Here is an 18,262-nt window from a genome sequence, read left to right as displayed (position 1 = left end):
TTGCCAAAATCTTTTCCCAGACAGGGACTTACCTTTTCACGCCTGGATGATAGCTCCTGATGAACAGAGGTCTTTGAGTTTAATGGTGTGTCCTCTGGAGCTGTGTAGCACTGCACCCTGCTGCCATCTGGGGTTGAGTGTTTGCAATTAGATGCTCATCAGATTTACAAAGGACAGGGAAGTGGTCAGAAAGAGACCACCTAGGCAAGCAAAAAGTCCTCACTTTCCAATATGAACTTCCAAACTATAGCCTTTCAAAATTAACTTGTTCCCAGACTGAATGGAAAAGAAGGGTGTGCTGGAAAACCAAAGTCGAATTTCAAGAATAAACAGTCTGTAGCTGTTTCGACAAAGAGGTTGATGGTTTGCCACAAAGGGGAACGGCCAGCTCTCTAGAGGCAGAGTGAGGGCCTTTCACGTGAAGCGGCAGGATTATCCTGGAGCAGAGCTGGTGGCCTGTGGCATGGGAGGTGCTGGGCTGCTTTAGCTCTAGTCCTGCTTCTCTTTGGCCTCAATCTGGGTCATTAGGCTGAAGTTTTGCCTGAGGGCCACCAGAGTGGGGGAGTACTGCTTAGCCACATGCTGGGCAGCTCAGCTTTGCGCTTTGTCCCCAGCCAGCGGGGTGAGGGAGTGTATGAACGAGTGAGTGAGAGAGAAAAGAAAGAGTGTGTATGTGGGGGCAGGAAGCCCCCAATATTCAGATTCAATAATTATCTTTATTTTCTGGTGAAAGGTAAGCTTTTACTTCAGGAACTTATGAGAGAGCTATGAAGGGAGAAATACCTGTATGTATTGCAAAAACTTGCAGAAAGTCCCCTTTTCCCTTCCCCATCAAAATACTTGGTGATTTTCTTGAATCTCTTGTTCCTTTATCAAAAAGAGAAACAATTATAATGACTACGGCTTCAAAAAAAAAAAGAATCAAAGAAATGGTCAAAGAAAGATGGGATTTGTTCGATTGAAAGGGTCATAAAGTGCTGATCAGGGTGAATAAATAAGGAGGCTCCCTTTATGTATGTCCCAGTGAAACTTCAGAACATCAAAACTAAAGAGGAAATTCAGAAAGGCTTTAGAAAGACTTTACTTTCCTAAAGAAGGTGTTTGAGTTAATCCCTCAGGAATATATTGTGTAAAGGATGGATTTAAAAATTACCTCTTCTTTTAAAAGAAAAAGGTAGCATATGTGGCTCCCTTCCCTTCCCTCTCCAAGTCCCTGTGGATAATAGAAAATGTATTAGAAAGCAGATGCAAGAAAAATACCATCTTTGGATCAGAAGTCCTGCGGTATCTCTGGAAGATAGGAAATAGATGGAAGGAATCCAGGTCAAAGACATATAGAATAGGAATGGTTCTGGGTGCTTCAGGCAACAGATAACAGGGCAGCCATCATGGTGGTTGGGCAACTGCATCTGGAACAGTTGGGCAGCTTTGACCTCTTCCTCTGGTTCCCTTATGCTGAGTCATGGGCAGCAGCAGGCTTGAGCTGGAGGTACCTTATGTGGACGACGTCCAGAAGGAACTACAACCTTCAGCCTGAAATCAAGTTACTAACTCACACTCTTCCCATGTGGCCTGTCTTGCCCTTCCCTACAACCTCTGGAGGCCACTGTATTAAACAAATAACATAAAATACAAAGATGAACATCCAACCAAGAATCACCAAACACTTAAGGAAACATCAATTCATTGAATAAGACACTCTGATTCAACAAACCAAAGGGCTGTCACCAAGAAAACAGCAGTAATGGAGTAACAGGGATTGGACTTTAAAAGAAACAAAGTGGATATCCTCAGAGGAGTAAGAAGAGTTTATTCCATAAAATAAGGACAGGCATCTGTTTCAAGAGCCAAATAGACATTACATTAGAAATGAAATATTTAATTGATATTTTAAAACAACTCATCAGTGGGATGGAAAGCAGGATGCACACAACTGGAGAAGAAATTAATGAGCTGGAGGTTTGAATAAAGAAATAATTCAGGGGCTCCCCTGGTGGCACAGTGGTTGAGAATCTGCCTGCCAATGCAGGGGACACGGGTTCGAGCCCTGGTCTGGGAAGATCCCACATGCCACGGAGCAACTGGGCCCGTGAGCCACAACTACTGAGCCTGCGCGTCTGGAGCCTGTGCTCCGCAACAAGAGAGGCTGCGATAGTGAGAGGCCCGCGCACCGCGATGAAGAGTGGCCCCCACTTGCCGCAATTAGAGAAAGCCCTCGCACAGAAACGAAGACCCAACACAGCCAAAAATAAATAAATTAATTAATTAATTTAAAAAATAGTGAAAAAAACCAATGTGTTTAAAAAAAAAAAAAGAAAGAATTCAGAATGTAATACAAAAAGCCTTAGATTTAAAAGAATGAAACAAAGCTTAAAAAGACATGGAGGATAGACCTAGGAGTTTCAAAATCCATTTGCTAGGGTCTGTCAAAGGAGAGAAGAGAGAGAGAGTGATTGAGGTGAGGAAGAGGCCGGGAAGGGAAGAAAAGAATCAAAGAAATGGTCAGAAATGAGTTGTTGGATTACAAGGGTCCCCACAGTGCTGATCTTGATGAATAAAGATGCTCCTTAGACATATCAGAGTGAACATTCAGGGTAAAGAGAAGATCTTGAAAGGCTTTACAGAGAAGGAAGATGGGATACTGTTTTCATTAGAGGCATGAGGACTCTTCGCTGTCTTGAGGGGGTGGGGAGGGAATCCATCTTTGAGGAGAGGCTTGGGTGGAAATAGAGTTAATATTGCAATATAGTTTTACATTGTGAACATAAAACTGCATTCCTGTTGTTAGCAAACTCTTCTTGGTTGTTCAGGTTACATATTATCCTTGGAGAATGGTTCGGATTCTCTAAGATACATGTGAGATATTGTTAGTCAAAGCAGAGTCTTTGAAATGCTGCACAATCCTGGTTTGGAAGTTAGCCCTGAAAGGGCTTCATAGCCATCTGTATTTGCAGCCCCCTTTTTCTGCCTGGGGCCAAGACCTTGTTTACCACCCTGGAGGACACAGCTAGGACTAGAAGTGGCTGAGATTTCCTTTCAAAATCCAGGGCTTTACAATGGAATGGTTGATAGCTCTTCTTACCCGGATGGCTCTGTTTAGGCTGCTGATGGAGTAACAGGCTTGCCCACTTCCTACCCTGAGCAAAAAGAAATGCCATTTATCCTGGATAATCTTTTAAAGTAAGTAGGAAAGAACAGATGCTGAGTTTTAGTTCATATTAAGATTGAATTTGCGAGGGCCTGCTTATTGGTAACTTGATAACCTTGATTAACTGTCCAGGTCACTGGAGCCCTCACAGTACGTGTGGGTTTGTAATGGAACAGTTAGCCCTGGAACATGGGCTCAGATTTCTTAGCAAAGGGCTCCTCGTGGGGAGGAAGAATGACCAGTCTTACTATTTATGGGATTTCTCTCTTTGTTTAGTTAAGAATAGCACATTTTATTGAATGAAAGAACTCCATGTTTCTATTATTTTTCATATTAACTCCCTAAACTTTTCTTGTGTGATTTTAGAGGCCAGAGCCCACCAGTTGCTGAATTTAACTTACTCCTGAAAGCTCACACTTTGGAAACCTATGGGGTGGATCCCCACCCATGCAAGGTAACTGCCCCTCACTGCAGGTCGACATATAATGATTGTTTTGCCCAAAAAAGAGTTAATTGGTATGCAGGTCTGGAGGATCCCTTCTAGGATATTTCCACAGCCTGACCCATCACCCCTAATCATAAGGGACAACAGTGGGCTGCAGTCACATGTTTGGGTCTCTTCTAATTGCTTGCTAATTCATTCATCCATCAAATGGATGGTTTTACTCCTGAGAAGTTATAGGATCCTAACAGGTTTATTTTCAAAGGCCATTGCCAGCAAGAATGCAATCTTTAAAAATGGGTAAGTGGAAGGAAAAAAGAAAGGTTTAAAATTCACATTAGGAGTACGTATTTGTTTTTCTTTTTTCCTTTTTCTCGAATTAATACTTGACAGCATTTCTCTCAAGTGGGAAACCCAGACCACCTGTATCAGAATCACCTGGGCCCCACCCCAGGGCCACTGAATCAGAATCACTGGGGGTGCAGCTGGGGAATCTGCCTTTTAAATAAGCTCCCAAGGTGAGGCTCAAGCACATGTTTTCCAGAAATGTTTTATGAAAACAGTGTTCTTTCCATATCCTAAACTATACGTCAATCAGACTCTAACGTGAGTTCTAAACTAAGCGTTTATATCAGCCAGGCTCTTAAAGGTATGTTTTTGAGTCATACTAGAACATTTTTTTACCCAGATGGGACCAGCTAATAGTATTTGGTGAAGTTCTCGTGCTAGAGATGTAGCTCAGGCTGCTTATTAGAAGGACCTGGGAAGCTTCATAAACTCCTGTTGCCCAGTGCCATCAGGATCTGTGAGGGTGCAGCCCGGGCAGAGAACCAGTGGGGCCTGTTTACAGTGGCATGTGCATCTTCTGGCTCTGCCCGCACAGTTATTTTAGAATATTTGCCAGATGTCTCTTCCTGCTAATGGTATAAATCAGATTATTCCATTTAGTGAATTAGATTTTATCCACAAATTTGAGCCTCTCTGTCTGTTTTATTTATTACTTGGAGACTGACTTGATTTTTGTTGTTTTTGTTGTTCCTTTGCCTTCCCTTATCAATGCTTAGTTTTCCTGGTGGAGGCTGGAATCAAAGTAGGCATTTCCAGACATGTCTTTATATTTACATTGCCAGAAATCCTGTGTGGGATTGAGTCCAGTTAGATTAGACGCTCAGGGATTTGGTTTCAGGGCTAATGACAACCAAGAACAGTTTGCCCACATTGTAGGGCAGATCTGAGAACTCAGGCAGCCGCAGAACACACTTGGAAGTAGACTAGTGGTTTGGGACTGATCTGTACTTTCCCAGGAGGTTCCTGGTGAGGCAGAAGGTCCATTCCTCAGACGGGAAAGCTATACATTCCTGGCCCTCGCCCAAATTTTAGGCGTACTACGGTTGGAAGTCCCATCTCAGAAGCTTAGTTTATTTCTACAGTCATTGTAATTAACCTGAAATTAACCCAGGGTGAGGATGAATAAGCATATCATTTATCCTTTATTTTATATTCCTTAATCCAAATATGTTTCTATTTCTTTATTTTTTTATTTTTTTTCAGGATTCAACAGGCACAACAACATTTTTAGGATTCACTGCTGCAGGCCTTGTGGTATTTCAGGGAAATAAGAGAATCCATTTGATAAAATGGTGAGTAGTGAGTACTTCTTCGGAAAAAATTGTTTAATCTTGTTTTTTTTATTAATCTCGTTTTTCTTTCCCAGCCTTTGACTTTTTGCTTGGAAATGTCAGGTAGAATGCCTAGGATCCATTTCTCTGCCCTGGAACTTCTTATAAAGAGATTATTCATCTAAAAATGGAACCCAATCTCAGTTGTCTTAGACCTCGGGAGACCTGGGGTGTGTCCTGGGCTCGGGGGGCCCTGCCTTCGAAGAAAAGGTGTCCAGGATTCCTGGTGAGGAAACACTGGCCAGAGGAGTGACCACGGGGTGGGTCAGGGCAGGATAAATGTGCAAGTTCCCTCGAATAACTCAGGACCCCCTCTCTCCCACTCACTTCTTTCCATTCTCTTCTGTTGAATCCTTGCTGTAGACTCCCCCTTTGTAATCCAGTGTATCAGTGATGATGCTTTTGGCTCAAAGGAACAGTAATGTCTGCTCACAGTGGCTTACAAATGAGAGGACTGACTATCTCAAACAGCAAAAGTTCCAGGGGTCGGGCAGCCCCATGGTCCTTTAACTTAACTGCCTGACAACACCGTGAAGGACTTGGACCCCTCCATTCTCTTCTCTGCCATCCCAGGGTGGTGGGTTTTATCTCCAGGCTTGTGCTCATAAAATGGCCATGCGTGCAACTCTGGCCCTTACATCTTCACACAGCAACACTCCCTGAAGGAGAGCAGCCCCTTCCATGTGTCTCGTATTAAAACAAGGATAACTTTTTCAGAAGCTCTCTAGGAGACTTCCTGTGTATCTAATTGGGCAGGATAGGGTCATATGCGCCTCCTTAAACTAATCCTTGCAAGAAGAAGAATTCCATGATGAGGTTGGTCAAATCAAGGTCCATCCTTTTGGGGCTGGGAAGAGCATCATGTGCATGAACAGTTGATCTAGAGGAAGAATAAAATCTGGGTTGTGTCCGGAAGGACATGGGAGGATGGACCGGCAGTGCCCACTATGTCCAATCAAGGAACAAAGTAGCTTTAGTAAAGACTGAAGAAGGCTGAACATTTTATATGCGTTAGACTATTGTAAGGGCTTAGTCTTGTTCATAGCTTCAGCTTGATTTGGTTCCCTCCCTGATGGTCCCTGACAGATTTGTCACCCAGTGTCTCACTGAGTGATGGGCTCACTCTTTTGGCCTGAGCCCTTGGGTCTGAAGTTCTTGATGGGCCAGTGGACATCCATCCTCAGTCCTGGGTTTGAAATGCTCTTTTGCACTTACCTGAACCTCTGTTTCATGGTTCTGTTAGCTTCAGGATTTCTTTCAGCACTCTTTATCAAATCCCCACCACCACCGATTCTTGGCACTCTCCTCTTAGCACCTGCCTTCCCTTCAACCCTTCTCTACTAGATTAGCATCAGTCAGCTCATGTCCACTTTGCTCCTTACACCTTCTGCTCTTTTTTATCAGCCCTCTCTTTCTAAGAATGCTAAATTATCTAAGTATCTTCTCTTCCCACTCTATCACTGCCTTTATTCATGTCATACTTTCAGTTCCCATCTGTGCCCACTTATTCTCTTCCTCCACAATTATCATTCTCAAACTCTCATGTGCCTCTAATAAATCACTTAACTCTCTGTGTCTCAATGTACTCATCCATAAAATGGGCATCAGCTATATCCGACTGCTTTACAGGAAAGAAAGGAGATGGGGGAGAAACAGGTAAAATAGTGTGTGTGTGAGTGATTTGATTTGTGAACAAGGATGTTTTAGGAATGTATAACATGGTGGAGTTACCAATTTTCTTCCCTGTATTTTTGGTACCTGTAAAGAAGCTCCAATGTTAACCACACTTCAGTCCATTCCAGAATAAGTTCCCTAGCGATTTCTGCTGACTTTGGGGAGCATGGGTAATGCTGGCAGGGACTTCCCCCATCCTCTCCTAGGACTACAAAAGGCTTGAGGATCCTGAAGGGTGTTTGATGCTCAGGTACTAGTCAACTTTGGAGTAGCTGGGTTAGAACCTGACATGTCTCACGTGCAGATTAATTGCAAGTCTCTCCCGTTTGGGGCTTTAGTTTCTTCTTGGGTACACTGAAGAGTTGAGATGGACAATCGCCAGACCATTTGTCTCTGGATCCTACATCTTGGTGTTCCTGGTGGGGTGCTGCTGTCATCCCCATCCCTTCCAGCCACGGCTTAGGCACATATTTGTAACAGCCGTGTACATGTTACTAAAATAAATTTTCTTCCCACGTTAAACCTAGTTTTGTTTTGTTTTGGTTTTGTTTTGGTTTTGACATCCATTGAGCTTTGTCACTCTTGCAAATCCTCTCCACAGCTTAATATGACCTCACAATTCCTTTTCCCCCAGGAAAAGCACAGGGGCACACATCACTGTCCTAGGAATTAGATCAAAGGAATAAAAATAGAATTCCCTCCTCTCTTTACACGTGTCTCCTCACCAAGGAGGTGATCTTAGGTCTACATTTCAGTCAGATTTTAACTGAGCAGCTCCTTAAGATGAAGCCTCAAGTCTTTTGACTACAGTTCATCAAGTTGTCCTTAACAATTTTGAGCATCTCAATATCTAATACAATTATTCATTTATCAACAGGGAGAGCAGAAATGAAAATTTTGCATTGTGGTGTGTGTTTCTTGGAGATGGATGTGAAAGGTTACAGATACTGTGAATCCATATTGTTTCATTAACCGAATATGAAATAACTACATTCTTCCTATCTCGCAAAATGGGCTGACCAATTAACATTGTTCTGGTCATTAATGTTCATGAAACCCCTAGAGCTCCTTGGAGGAAAGGTGCAGCTTAACGGTAAAAAAATGGAATAAATAATTCTGAGCTGCCTACGGAGCCTCTCTTGGGAAGAAAATTGCTGTATCATTCACTTGGGGACTCTTCGCTGCTCATTAGACCTTCAGCCGTGATAAGATAATATCTCGTTTCATTGCAGTCTGCTTGGCATTTGTGAGTCAGGCAGATTCCTATGGGAAAGCCAGGTACCTTGGTTAGCTGCTACTTTTTTTCTTCTCACGCAAAGAGATTTTCTTTTCTTAGGTCGGATGTCTGCAAATTGAAGTTTGAAGGGAAGACATTTTATGTGATTGGCGCCCAGAAGGAGGTCAGAAACTGTTTTTCTAGCTGTCTGTTGTTGTGTGTGCAGGTGTGTATGTGCAGGAGAAAGAGTCAAGTGTAAAATGTGCCTTTAGTCATGTAGCCCCCAAAAGACCACGATGTTAAAGTTTGTGATGATACTGGAAGTTTGGAGTTAAATAAACACTGGCTTTGCACATTTAAGAATAAATTCAGTGGGCAATGCTGTCCATATACCCCTGTGTAAAAATTAGACTGTGATAGACTTGAGAAATAGAAAATTGAACTTCCCCTTACCTCTGCAGTTTGCCAGAATGATGAAACAAATGAATAATACTTAAAGATAGCTATCAGCCAGTGCTGGTTAGAGTTTTATAAACAGAGTCTGTAAGTCCAGGGAATCTTAAAATGTAGGTTGGCTTCATCATTTGGGAGGAGGCCATTACCAAAACTTTGAGCCTCAGAGCTAGATCTGGAAGTTTCTGGATTTTCTTGACCCTAGTTTTTGGTTTAAGCACTAGATATTCAAGAATGGCAAATAAGTTTTTAAACTCATCCAACTCTGATTGAGGGTTAGGCAATGCTTGGAGTGTTGAGAAGGATTGTGAAGCTGTTCTTTATCAGAAACAGGGCCTGGATGGGTTAGTAATATCTGCAAAGGGTGAGGGAGGGGGGAATACCATTTCAGGAACACTGCTAAGAACATAGTAATGCATCAGTTACTTCAGATCTGTTTGGTAAGCGGCAGGATGCAAATGGGTAAATTCTTGAAGGAAAAACATGAAAAACATACACTGTGTTTAACATGCCCTTTCTTGTTTTGTTACTTTTTTATTAGAAAAAAGCCATGTTGGCATTCCATACTTCAACACCAGCTGCCTGCAAACATCTTTGGAAGTGTGGGGTGGAGAACCAGGCCTTTTATAAGTAAGTAGCTTTTATTCATTTAATCATAGGTTTTAAAAGCACCCCTGGAACCCTTTATGTTTTGCAAACAGCTGCATATTCATTTCTTTTAATATAGTCCTTTTTAGTATATTTAAGTGAATTATAAATTTGGTGCATTGTTCAGGGTGACTCCCAACCTCTGTTGGCCTGATCAAGTCCTGAACTTTATTTTATGTTGGGTGTTTCCCATAGAATTGCTGTGGGCTTTTTTTTTTTTTCTTTTGATATTGCTATTTCCATCCAGCCTGTCATAGGATCTATTTTCGGTTCGTGTCTCCTCAGAAGCAGACCTTGAGAAGAGTTTTGTGCAAGTAGTTTCTTTGGGATGTGATTACTGAACATACCAATAGGGGAGTGGAGGAGGGAGAAATAAGCAATTTAGGACACGTTATTGAGCAGTCACTACTCTGAGCGGCTGGGCTCAGCTCTGCTGGGGAACTCTGGCAGACTGTAGAACATGCCTCAAAGTTCTCCCACTGACCACCAAGGAGGTTGGGCTGTTTATCTACTAATTCCCCATTCATTTTGGCTTAGAGACACTTACGAGGGCAGAGTTAATACTCTCTGGCCCCTCTGGCTTACTCTGAGCATGGGTTGAATGTGCTGTCAACACTAGAAAAAGAAACCTTGGGCAGGGAGTCACACATGTTCATAGTAAGAAGGCTTCAGTATATAGAGATGAGAGCCAAAGGTTTGTGGGTGGAATGCCATCAGAGTCTAGGACTGTAGAAAGTCAGTACTGGACAGGACTTCAGAAACCATCCATAAAGCTCTCAGCTTTCAAAAGAGGTTAAAACTTAGGATTGGTCCATGAGTTCTAGCTTCTCCTCTTTGAGACACTTGCTGACTAGAAGAGCAGTGGTGATGGATGCAGTCAGGAACCTAGCCAGCCCCGCCTGGGGTATCAGCACCGCTCACCCCTGGAGCTCATCCAGGCGGCTTTTGCTCTATTCCCCGAACCCCTCCCCACTGAAATACTGTCTTTCTTATTAGACTTACCTGAAAATGCTGAATCTCTGAATGTCCTGGGCTTTGGCTGACAAGGACCATCAAGAGAATGAAGCCTGGAACAGTGTTTTTCAAACCCCTTTTCAGCCACAGAACTCTTTCCCTTAAACAGAAAGTGTAGGCAAAGCCTAATATGTAAAAAAGATAAAAATAGAGAAGCTGTGTTGTTGGTGGGGACCGGAGTTGGGACTGGGGACTGGAGACCCTTCACTCATTGCTCACTGCTCCCCAGGAGTTTGGGTGACCAGTTGTGTGAGTTTGCCCGGGACTTTCCCAGGTTTAGAATGAGAGTCCGGTGTCCCAGGAAACCCCTACATCCTGGGAAAATCCTGTCAGGAGCATGAGATGATTCACAAAATGCTGTGCTTCTTGGAAGGATGATACGTATCAATGAGACCTCAAGGCATCTGTGGGTCCCCTGCAGTGTTTGAGAACTGGTGAACAAAGAACACCTGATGGCCTCTGAAAAATCAGCTTGTCTAGACCTCTCCATCCACATGAGAGTGGACAAAAGGAAAGGCAGACTGTCTGGTGCTCTTAGTCTTTACTTGGAGCCTGCACATTTTTTTGTTTTTGTTTTTAATCATTTAAAAAATTTAGATAATACTCATATACCATAAAATTAACCCTGTAAAGTATATATTCAGTGGTTTTTAGTATAATTCACAAAGTTATACGTCCATCACCACTATCTAATTACTTAGGACATTGAGTAGGTATATTTAGTCAAATAAAGGTAAAAACAGAATTGAAAAGAAGGGGAAAAAACCCCACAATCGAAGGAATCCGTTTTGGACATTTTGGGATACACTCATTATCTGGCAGCTAACAAAGTGGTCTGATAATTCTGTCAATGAATGGGCCAACTAGGCATATCAAAGAAACCACTTCCAATCAACTGTAGATGCTTCAGAAGACCCAGGGAGTGCAGCTGTGAGCACAGGTGGCACCCTATAGAGTTGGCCGAGTCGTTGCTTCAACACCTCTGCTTTGGTTGGGACAGGCAACCCCATCTCTCCCATTAGGACTTCTAATCACTAATATTTGTACTGATCTGAGTTTTGCCCAAACCTTGTGTTCCTCCATTGTCCCATAACCATCCCCGTTCCTTAGGAAAGAGGAAAGATATAGCTCGTCCTGACCCAGCTGTGTGACCTTGGGCCAGTGGCCGGCCGCAGGCTTCTCATCTGTAGAATGGAGGGAACTGGGACTCAGGCATGGTTTGCTTGCATCACTGCGGCCTAGTGTTAAGGACTGTGGGCTTTAGAAGCCAACAGGCTTGGTTTAGAATCTTGACTCTGTCGCTTACTAGCTGTGTGGCCTGGAACAAAACACTGAACACTTTGAGCCTCATCTTTATTTTTCATCTGTAAAATGTGATTGGCAATCCCTGCCCTGCAGTGTTTAGTTCTGCCAGGCACATTGACCATCAATAAGTGGTAGCTGCTGCTATGACTATGACAACTACCCCCTCCACTAACGGTGAAAGTCTTTCGAGTGCCAGCTGGTTGCTGAGCCCAGTCACTTCTGAAGGGCTCCGATTCTGTGACTCTCAGGAGTGGGCCCCTGCTTCCTCCCCTGCTCCGTCCCTTTCCCAGGCAGTGCTTTTGGCCCTGCTTCCAGCTGACCGGCACTGGGCCTTCATGGTTTCGGCTGGCAGAGCAAGGGCCCTGATCTTGTTTTCTGGGTTGGGGGTGGTTTGCTCCCTCCTTTTCACTTCACCTGCCATGAGAACAGGGAGGCCCAGTGGCCAAGAATTCCCTAGTGTGCTTTTAACACATGACTATGGTGCTAGTTGTCAGCTGGCCCGGGGCCACTGACCAGGTTTGAAAGCCCTGACTCTGAGATTTGCTGCCTGGGAACAGAGCCCAGAAGCAGAAACTCTGATTCTCCCTCCTGCTCCGACCCCCAGAGGATCCCCAACACAGACTTAGATAGTCACCATCTCAGAGCTTCCTCTATGCCGTGTGTTTTTAGGTGCTACCACCTAAAATGAGCGCTGGAACATGCCATTTCTGGGTGCTGATTCCCTGAAAGCACACTGGATTCCCTGAAGGGTTCAGTGGCTCCCTGGTGCTTCCATTTGATGAATCTTTATCTCACACTAGCTTTATGCCATGTCAGTGCTAGGCACTGGGGACACAGTGGAGGCTCAAATGAAACTCTCTGTTCCCAACTTTGTATGGAATTGTGTGCAGGACATAAAGGCAGTCCCTAATAAATTCCTTATCTGGAGTTAGTATACATTTTGTCAAAGGAACAGTATTATACTTGGTTGTCAAGGACCCAGAGTAGCTCCCTAAACTGACTCCTCTCACACTTTTGTGAGCACGTGAATTACCCGGAGATGCTGTTAGAATGTGGATTCTGGTTCAGTAGGTCTGGGTGGGGCCCAAGAGCCCATATTTCTAATAAGCTCCCCAGTGATGCTGAGCTGCAGGCCCATGGACCACACTTGAGTAATAATGTTCTAAACCAGAGGTTCTCAGCCTGACTGCATGTTAGAATCACCTGGGGGAGCTTTTAAACAATACCAGCGTGGACCCTACCCCTGACCCAATTAAACTGGAATCTGGGTCCTCACAAAAATGTGTACACGAGTGTTCATAGCAGCATTCTTCATAATAGCTAAACCAAATGCCCATCAACTGATAAAAGGATAAAGGAAAGTGGTATATCCATGCAATGGAATATTATTCAGCCATAAAAGGAAGGAAGTACCTACTGATTCCTGCTACAACATGGATGAAACTTGGAAATATGATGCTAAGGAGTAGAGGAGATAAGGAGTGGAAGAAGGAAGTGACTGCCAATGGGTACAGGGGGCTTCCTTTTGGGGTGATGAAAGTGTTTTTTTGATGAATTTTTAACTTCGTGCATTATACTGAAAACCACTGAAACATAAAATCTAAAAGGGTGAACTTTATGTTATGTGATTTCTATTTCAATAAAGCTGTTATTTTAAAAATTCAGAATCTGGGATGAGGGGACTAGATGTTGGTAGTAATACACCTTTCCCAGGAAGTGTGAACCTGCAGCCTAGGGTTCAATGCTGTAATCCAGTGATTCTCAAAGTTAGGGTCCCTGGACCAGCTTCAGCATCCCCTGGGGACTTGTTAGAAAGGCAGATTCTTGGGCTCCAGCCCAGACTTACTGAATCAGAACCTTGTGTTTTCAAAAGCCTGCCAGGTGATCCTGATGCTTTCTGAAGTCTAAGAACCTGCATGGCTAAAGCATTATTTTAAAAATACAGACAAGCCTGGGTTTGCAGCCTGCTTCCTCCAGCTTCCATGATGTGACCATTGTTAAGTGACTTCACCGTTCTCTACCTCAATTTCCTCATGTAAAAATGTGGATTGCTTCCTCCTAGGAGAGAGCTGTGAGGATGAAATGAATTAGTGTATTTAAGATGCTTTGGATGGTGAATGGCCCCTAGTAGGGGCTCAATAATAACATATGTTGTTATTGCTCTGATTACTCCAGAAGCTGTAAACCATGGGAAAAAGGGAAGTTGTATTGTTAGTTCTAGAGGCGGCCTTTAGAGCACCACCCAGTGTGCTGACCTCCATCCCCAGCCCCTGTAGTAGCAGGTACCAGAGGAGAGAAGCTAGAGGCAGGGGTGAGTGGAGGCGTGTTCCTGCAGAGCTGTGCTGTGTGTGCATCGGATGATACTGACACTCAGAGAACACTTTGCCTGTTCCAGGCACTGTCCGCATGTGTGCACACCTCACATATATTACCCCATTTAAAACACACCTTCAGTGTCAGGAGTGGGCACAACTCCCTAGTGCCATGGAAGGGTACAGTGGTCTCTGGGTACAGTGGCTCTGCCCTGGCAGTTCTGGGGTGGGGGTGGTGGAGAGCTGTGACAGCAGAAAGGAAAGCAGTGATGAAGCCACCATGTGAATACACAGGTGTTGCCAAGTCATGTGCTGGTCAACTGGGGACTGGATTTCTCTGTGAGGTCAGATGTTTGAGAATAGTCAATGCTTCTGTGCTGGAATTTTGATGGGGAGTTGGAGGTGGAAGGGGGGAGAGGGCAGGCCTGGAAGAAGGTCGGAGGAGAGAGAATTGCTATTTTCACTAGGTTGTGCCTTGATTGCCTTCGTTGGGAGGAAGACTTTTGCTCTGGGCTCATTGATGGGAGAGCCTGGGAACAGAGAGCTGGAACAGGTCAGCTAGAGCTAGAGCATGAAGGCTCTTTTATTGGCCTTCAGAGTGTTTGACACGGTTCCCGGGATTGGTCATGGCTTAGAGGATTGGCTTTGGTAGCTCAATAGTGAGAAGGCAATACAGAGGTCTGGAGAGTGATAATGGGGGTGGGGGAAAGGGAGAGAGGGAGGGAAAGTGTTACATAATGAGCAGGTAGTACTCTAGGTGTTTTCAAATCATTTAATCTCATTTAACCCTCCTCAGAATACTATGAATTAGGTATTATAATACCCTTACCCTTTAAAAAATTTATAGAGAAACTAAGGCTCAGAGAAGCTACATGACTTGACCAAGGTCACAGGATCAAAAGCAGGAAAGAACCTGGACCCTTGTTTCTTCAGGTAAAATGCCACCTGGGAGTCATTCAAGGAGAATATGGGACTCAGAGTTTCTCCAGTGCAAGTAGGCTGCCTTGGAATGACCTTGGAGTGTTTGATAAAAATACAAACTCCCAGACCCCTCTCCAGACCTGCCTTATGAGAATCTGTAGTGATGCAGCCTGAGAGCTGGTACTCTTAACCCCTACTCCAGGGGCAGCTGATGCACAGCCAGGTTTGGAAGGACGACTAGGTACATGTCCTGTGACCCAGCCAGCTTTGTCTTGCCCCTGTGCATTTCCTTCCATCCTACTCTCTGTTTCTCAATTCCCAGGGGGTTTGTGGGGTTCAAGCTCTCAGAATAAATTCCCCTGTTAAAATTCCATTAAATATCTCAGCCCAAACATTATCGGGCGTCTCCCTGGACATTTGGGAGGGTGTGGGTTTGGTGGTAATGCTCTCGGTAGAGTGTCTATGAGCAAATGAAATCATGCAAATAATCATCAAGGGCACTCAGCTGCCAGGAAGAAGCCGACTCTTTTTTCAGTCCTCTCATCCTGGGCAGACAGCTATTCACTTTCTCTGCACAACGTGCCTTCTGACCTGTTTTTCTTGAGGCACTCTGGGTTTGCGTGGATGCAGTGGAGCACTGAGGCCACCCACCAAGGCGCTGTTCTGGGTGTAAGGAGAAGACAGTGGCCTCCACATGGGACTTGGAAGGGCAGGAGCTGAGGCTGAACCGGTGAGAGACAGAGCCGCCCACTGCTCCCCAGAAGAGCCCCCTGTCACCGGAATTGCTGTGCTGTCCACACCCCTTTGAGCTTCTGGCATCTTTCATAAAATGGGCACAGAGTTGAGTCTGAATTTCAAAAACTGTAATTAAGAGCTTCCCTGGTGGCGCAGTGGTTGAGAGTCCGCCTGCCAATGCAGGGGACACGGGTTCGAGCCCTGGTCTGGGAAGATCCCACATGCCCCGGAGCAACTGGGCCCGTGCGCCACAACTACTGAGCCTGCGCGTCTGGAGCCTGTGCTCCGCAACAAGAGAGGCCGCGATAGTGAGAGGCCTGCACACTGCGATGAAGAGTGGCGCCCGCTTGCCACAACTGGAGAAAGCCCTCGCACAGAAACGAAGACCCAACACAGCCAAAATAAATAAATAAATTTAAAAGTCTTTAAAAAAAAAAACTGTAATTAAGACTCTTGTGGTGGGATGAATTGGGAGATTGGGATTGACATGTATACACTGATGTGTATAAAATAGATGACTAATAAGAAAAAAATAAATAAAAAAGATAACAACAACAAAAACAAAGAAACAAAAACACTCTTAGTAATCTTTTTAGCAGACTTCCTTGCCCGGAGGACCCTTAGGAACCTAGAACAATAACAGCAAAACAATAAAAAAGCAGAAGCTGCTGTAGAATGTTTCTCCACCCTCCATCTCTGAGTAGTGGGGGCAACAACCCTGCTGGGAAGATGCGGAGAGGCATCCGGTGGTGGCAGATGCGTCAGGCCCATGGCTCTCTAGGGCTAAGGTTGGAGGTGGGGGGAGCAGACAGGCCCAGGGCAGGCACATCCTCAGAGGACCAGGCACAGTGGATGCTGCCCCACATTAGCCAGGCTTGCTGGGCCATTTTCTCCTCTTGACTGGGTGTGGTCTGTAACCTGGCTTTGGCCAGCAGCCTGTCCTAGGTGTCCACACCCCCTGCGGGGTGTGGATCTCATGCGCTCTGCTTGTCCTTAGGGCTCCCACATTGTCTTCTCTGGGCCCTGCCTTGACAGGAATCCCCTTCCCTGGGCTTGCGCCCTCCTTCCACTGCCCATCTTGCTCTCTAGTTTTATCCTCTGTAGCCAGGGCCCTTCTCTGTGGGTTCAGGCAGTTTACAAGAGTGTTTCTGTGGCTTTCCATTGTTCTGAGGACAAAGACCAAATCTTTAACAAGGTCAAGTCCTGCTACATTAGGGGGGAAAATGTGTGAGCCAATGTGTGTAAAACAACGGTAATAACAACACCGGGAAATGCATGTCAGATCATCTTCTTAGTTCTTCCAGGGCTCAGGCTCAGAGCTTTTTCCTGCTGGGCTTTCTGCCTAGAACACTGCCACCACCCGCCCTGTTAACACCTTCCCTCCCCTGGATCTCAGCTCAAAGGTCCCTTCCTCAGGGCACCTTCTGTGGCCCCCAGACCAGATCGGCACCACTTTCACCCCAACACTTTTGTTGCATCTTTTCCTTCATACGTGCACCACAGCATGTAATTTACATCTGTTCACTAATTTATGGGGGTTTCTAGATGAACAGCTAGGCCCTCTGGGCCTTACATTCCACAAATGCAAAGTCTGTGTCTTCCTGAGCTTAGCACAGGAATTAAGTGCCCTGTGCGTGGCTTCTGGGCAGCCCACGTTCTAGATTTTTTTTCAGAGTGTTTTTGTTTTGTTCTTACTTACGGGAAGGGCTCAGAGGTGCTGAATCAGTGCTTGGCTGGGCATCTGTTCCTCGTGTATCTTAGTCATCGACCAACACGGGTTCTTTTTCTTTCTGGCCGTGCGGCACAGCATACGGGATCTAGTTCCCTGACCAGGGATCAAACCCACGCCCCCTGCAGTGGAAGCGCGGAGTCTTAACCACTGGACCACCAGGGAAGTCCCAGCGAGGGTTCTTTTAAAGGGCACTAGGTCGTGGTGACGTAACCCTTCTTAATACTCAGAAGCCAGTGATCATTTCCATGGTGACATGGGCCCCTGATGCCATCTCCTAGAAAATACACAGTAGGTGGGTTCTGTGTGACATGGTGAGTGACCTGCATCACCAGGAAGCTGTTTTCTGCTGCAGCGCTGGTACAGGTACAGGCAAGAAGGTCCATTCAGCAAAGAATTTAATGATGCCCTGTGACCCAGCCCACCCTCTCCGTATCACTCAAGCAGAAACTGGGAAAGAATTCCTCTGATCATCAATATTACCTGGTCCTTTTTGCAGGTCGTGACCCAGTAATAGATTATGAGACCAAATGTGTGGGTCATCAGCAGCATATAAAAGAATGAAAAAAGATCGCATAGAAAAAATCAGATTGCAATACGCATGGTGAAAGTAACTTTTCTTTCAGGTGTGTGTGTGTGTGTGCACGCGCGCTGAGTCATACTGTAAAGTGTATTTCTTTCTTGGTGGTCAGAAATATCCGATTACCACACTTTATGGCATGTTCTGCTTGGACTTTCCAGTGTCACTGCCACCTCTCCTCTGCTTTCTCTTACAGGTATGCAAAATCCAGTCAGATCAAGACTGTGTCAAGCAGCAAGATATTTTTTAAAGGAAGTAGATTTCGATATAGGTGGGTACCCATGCTTCCATTTCGATGATGGGGTTGGGTTGGGGCAGCCATTTGCGTTGGAATATGGTACTCATTAATCAGTGCACTTTGGCCTGTACCCATTGGGGTCCTCCCTTTCCACTCCACTCATTTCTT

At 45.0% G+C, this 18,262-nt stretch overlaps 1 protein-coding gene across 3 annotated transcripts in view; it reads left to right on the top strand.

Annotated features, from left to right (window-relative positions):
- The window catches only part of FRMD3 (FERM domain containing 3), a 379,109-nt gene that overhangs the window by 301,055 nt on the left and 59,792 nt on the right, over positions 1-18,262 (top strand). For all 3 annotated transcript variants that reach the window (XM_061200526.1, XM_061200527.1, XM_061200525.1), the window contains 5 exons: positions 3,515-3,602; positions 5,142-5,230; positions 8,280-8,343; positions 9,154-9,242; positions 18,053-18,127. In XM_061200526.1, the coding sequence (XP_061056509.1) occupies positions 3,515-3,602; positions 5,142-5,230; positions 8,280-8,343; positions 9,154-9,242; positions 18,053-18,127 (405 nt within the window). The remainder of the gene's footprint in view (positions 1-3,514; positions 3,603-5,141; positions 5,231-8,279; positions 8,344-9,153; positions 9,243-18,052; positions 18,128-18,262) is intronic.

This window comes from Eubalaena glacialis, chromosome 9 (genome assembly GCF_028564815.1).
Source record: "Eubalaena glacialis isolate mEubGla1 chromosome 9, mEubGla1.1.hap2.+ XY, whole genome shotgun sequence".
Taxonomy (NCBI): domain Eukaryota; kingdom Metazoa; phylum Chordata; class Mammalia; order Artiodactyla; family Balaenidae; genus Eubalaena; species Eubalaena glacialis.
The sequence above is the reverse complement of the archived record's forward strand: the minus strand, read 5'-3'. Positions and strand labels throughout refer to the sequence as shown.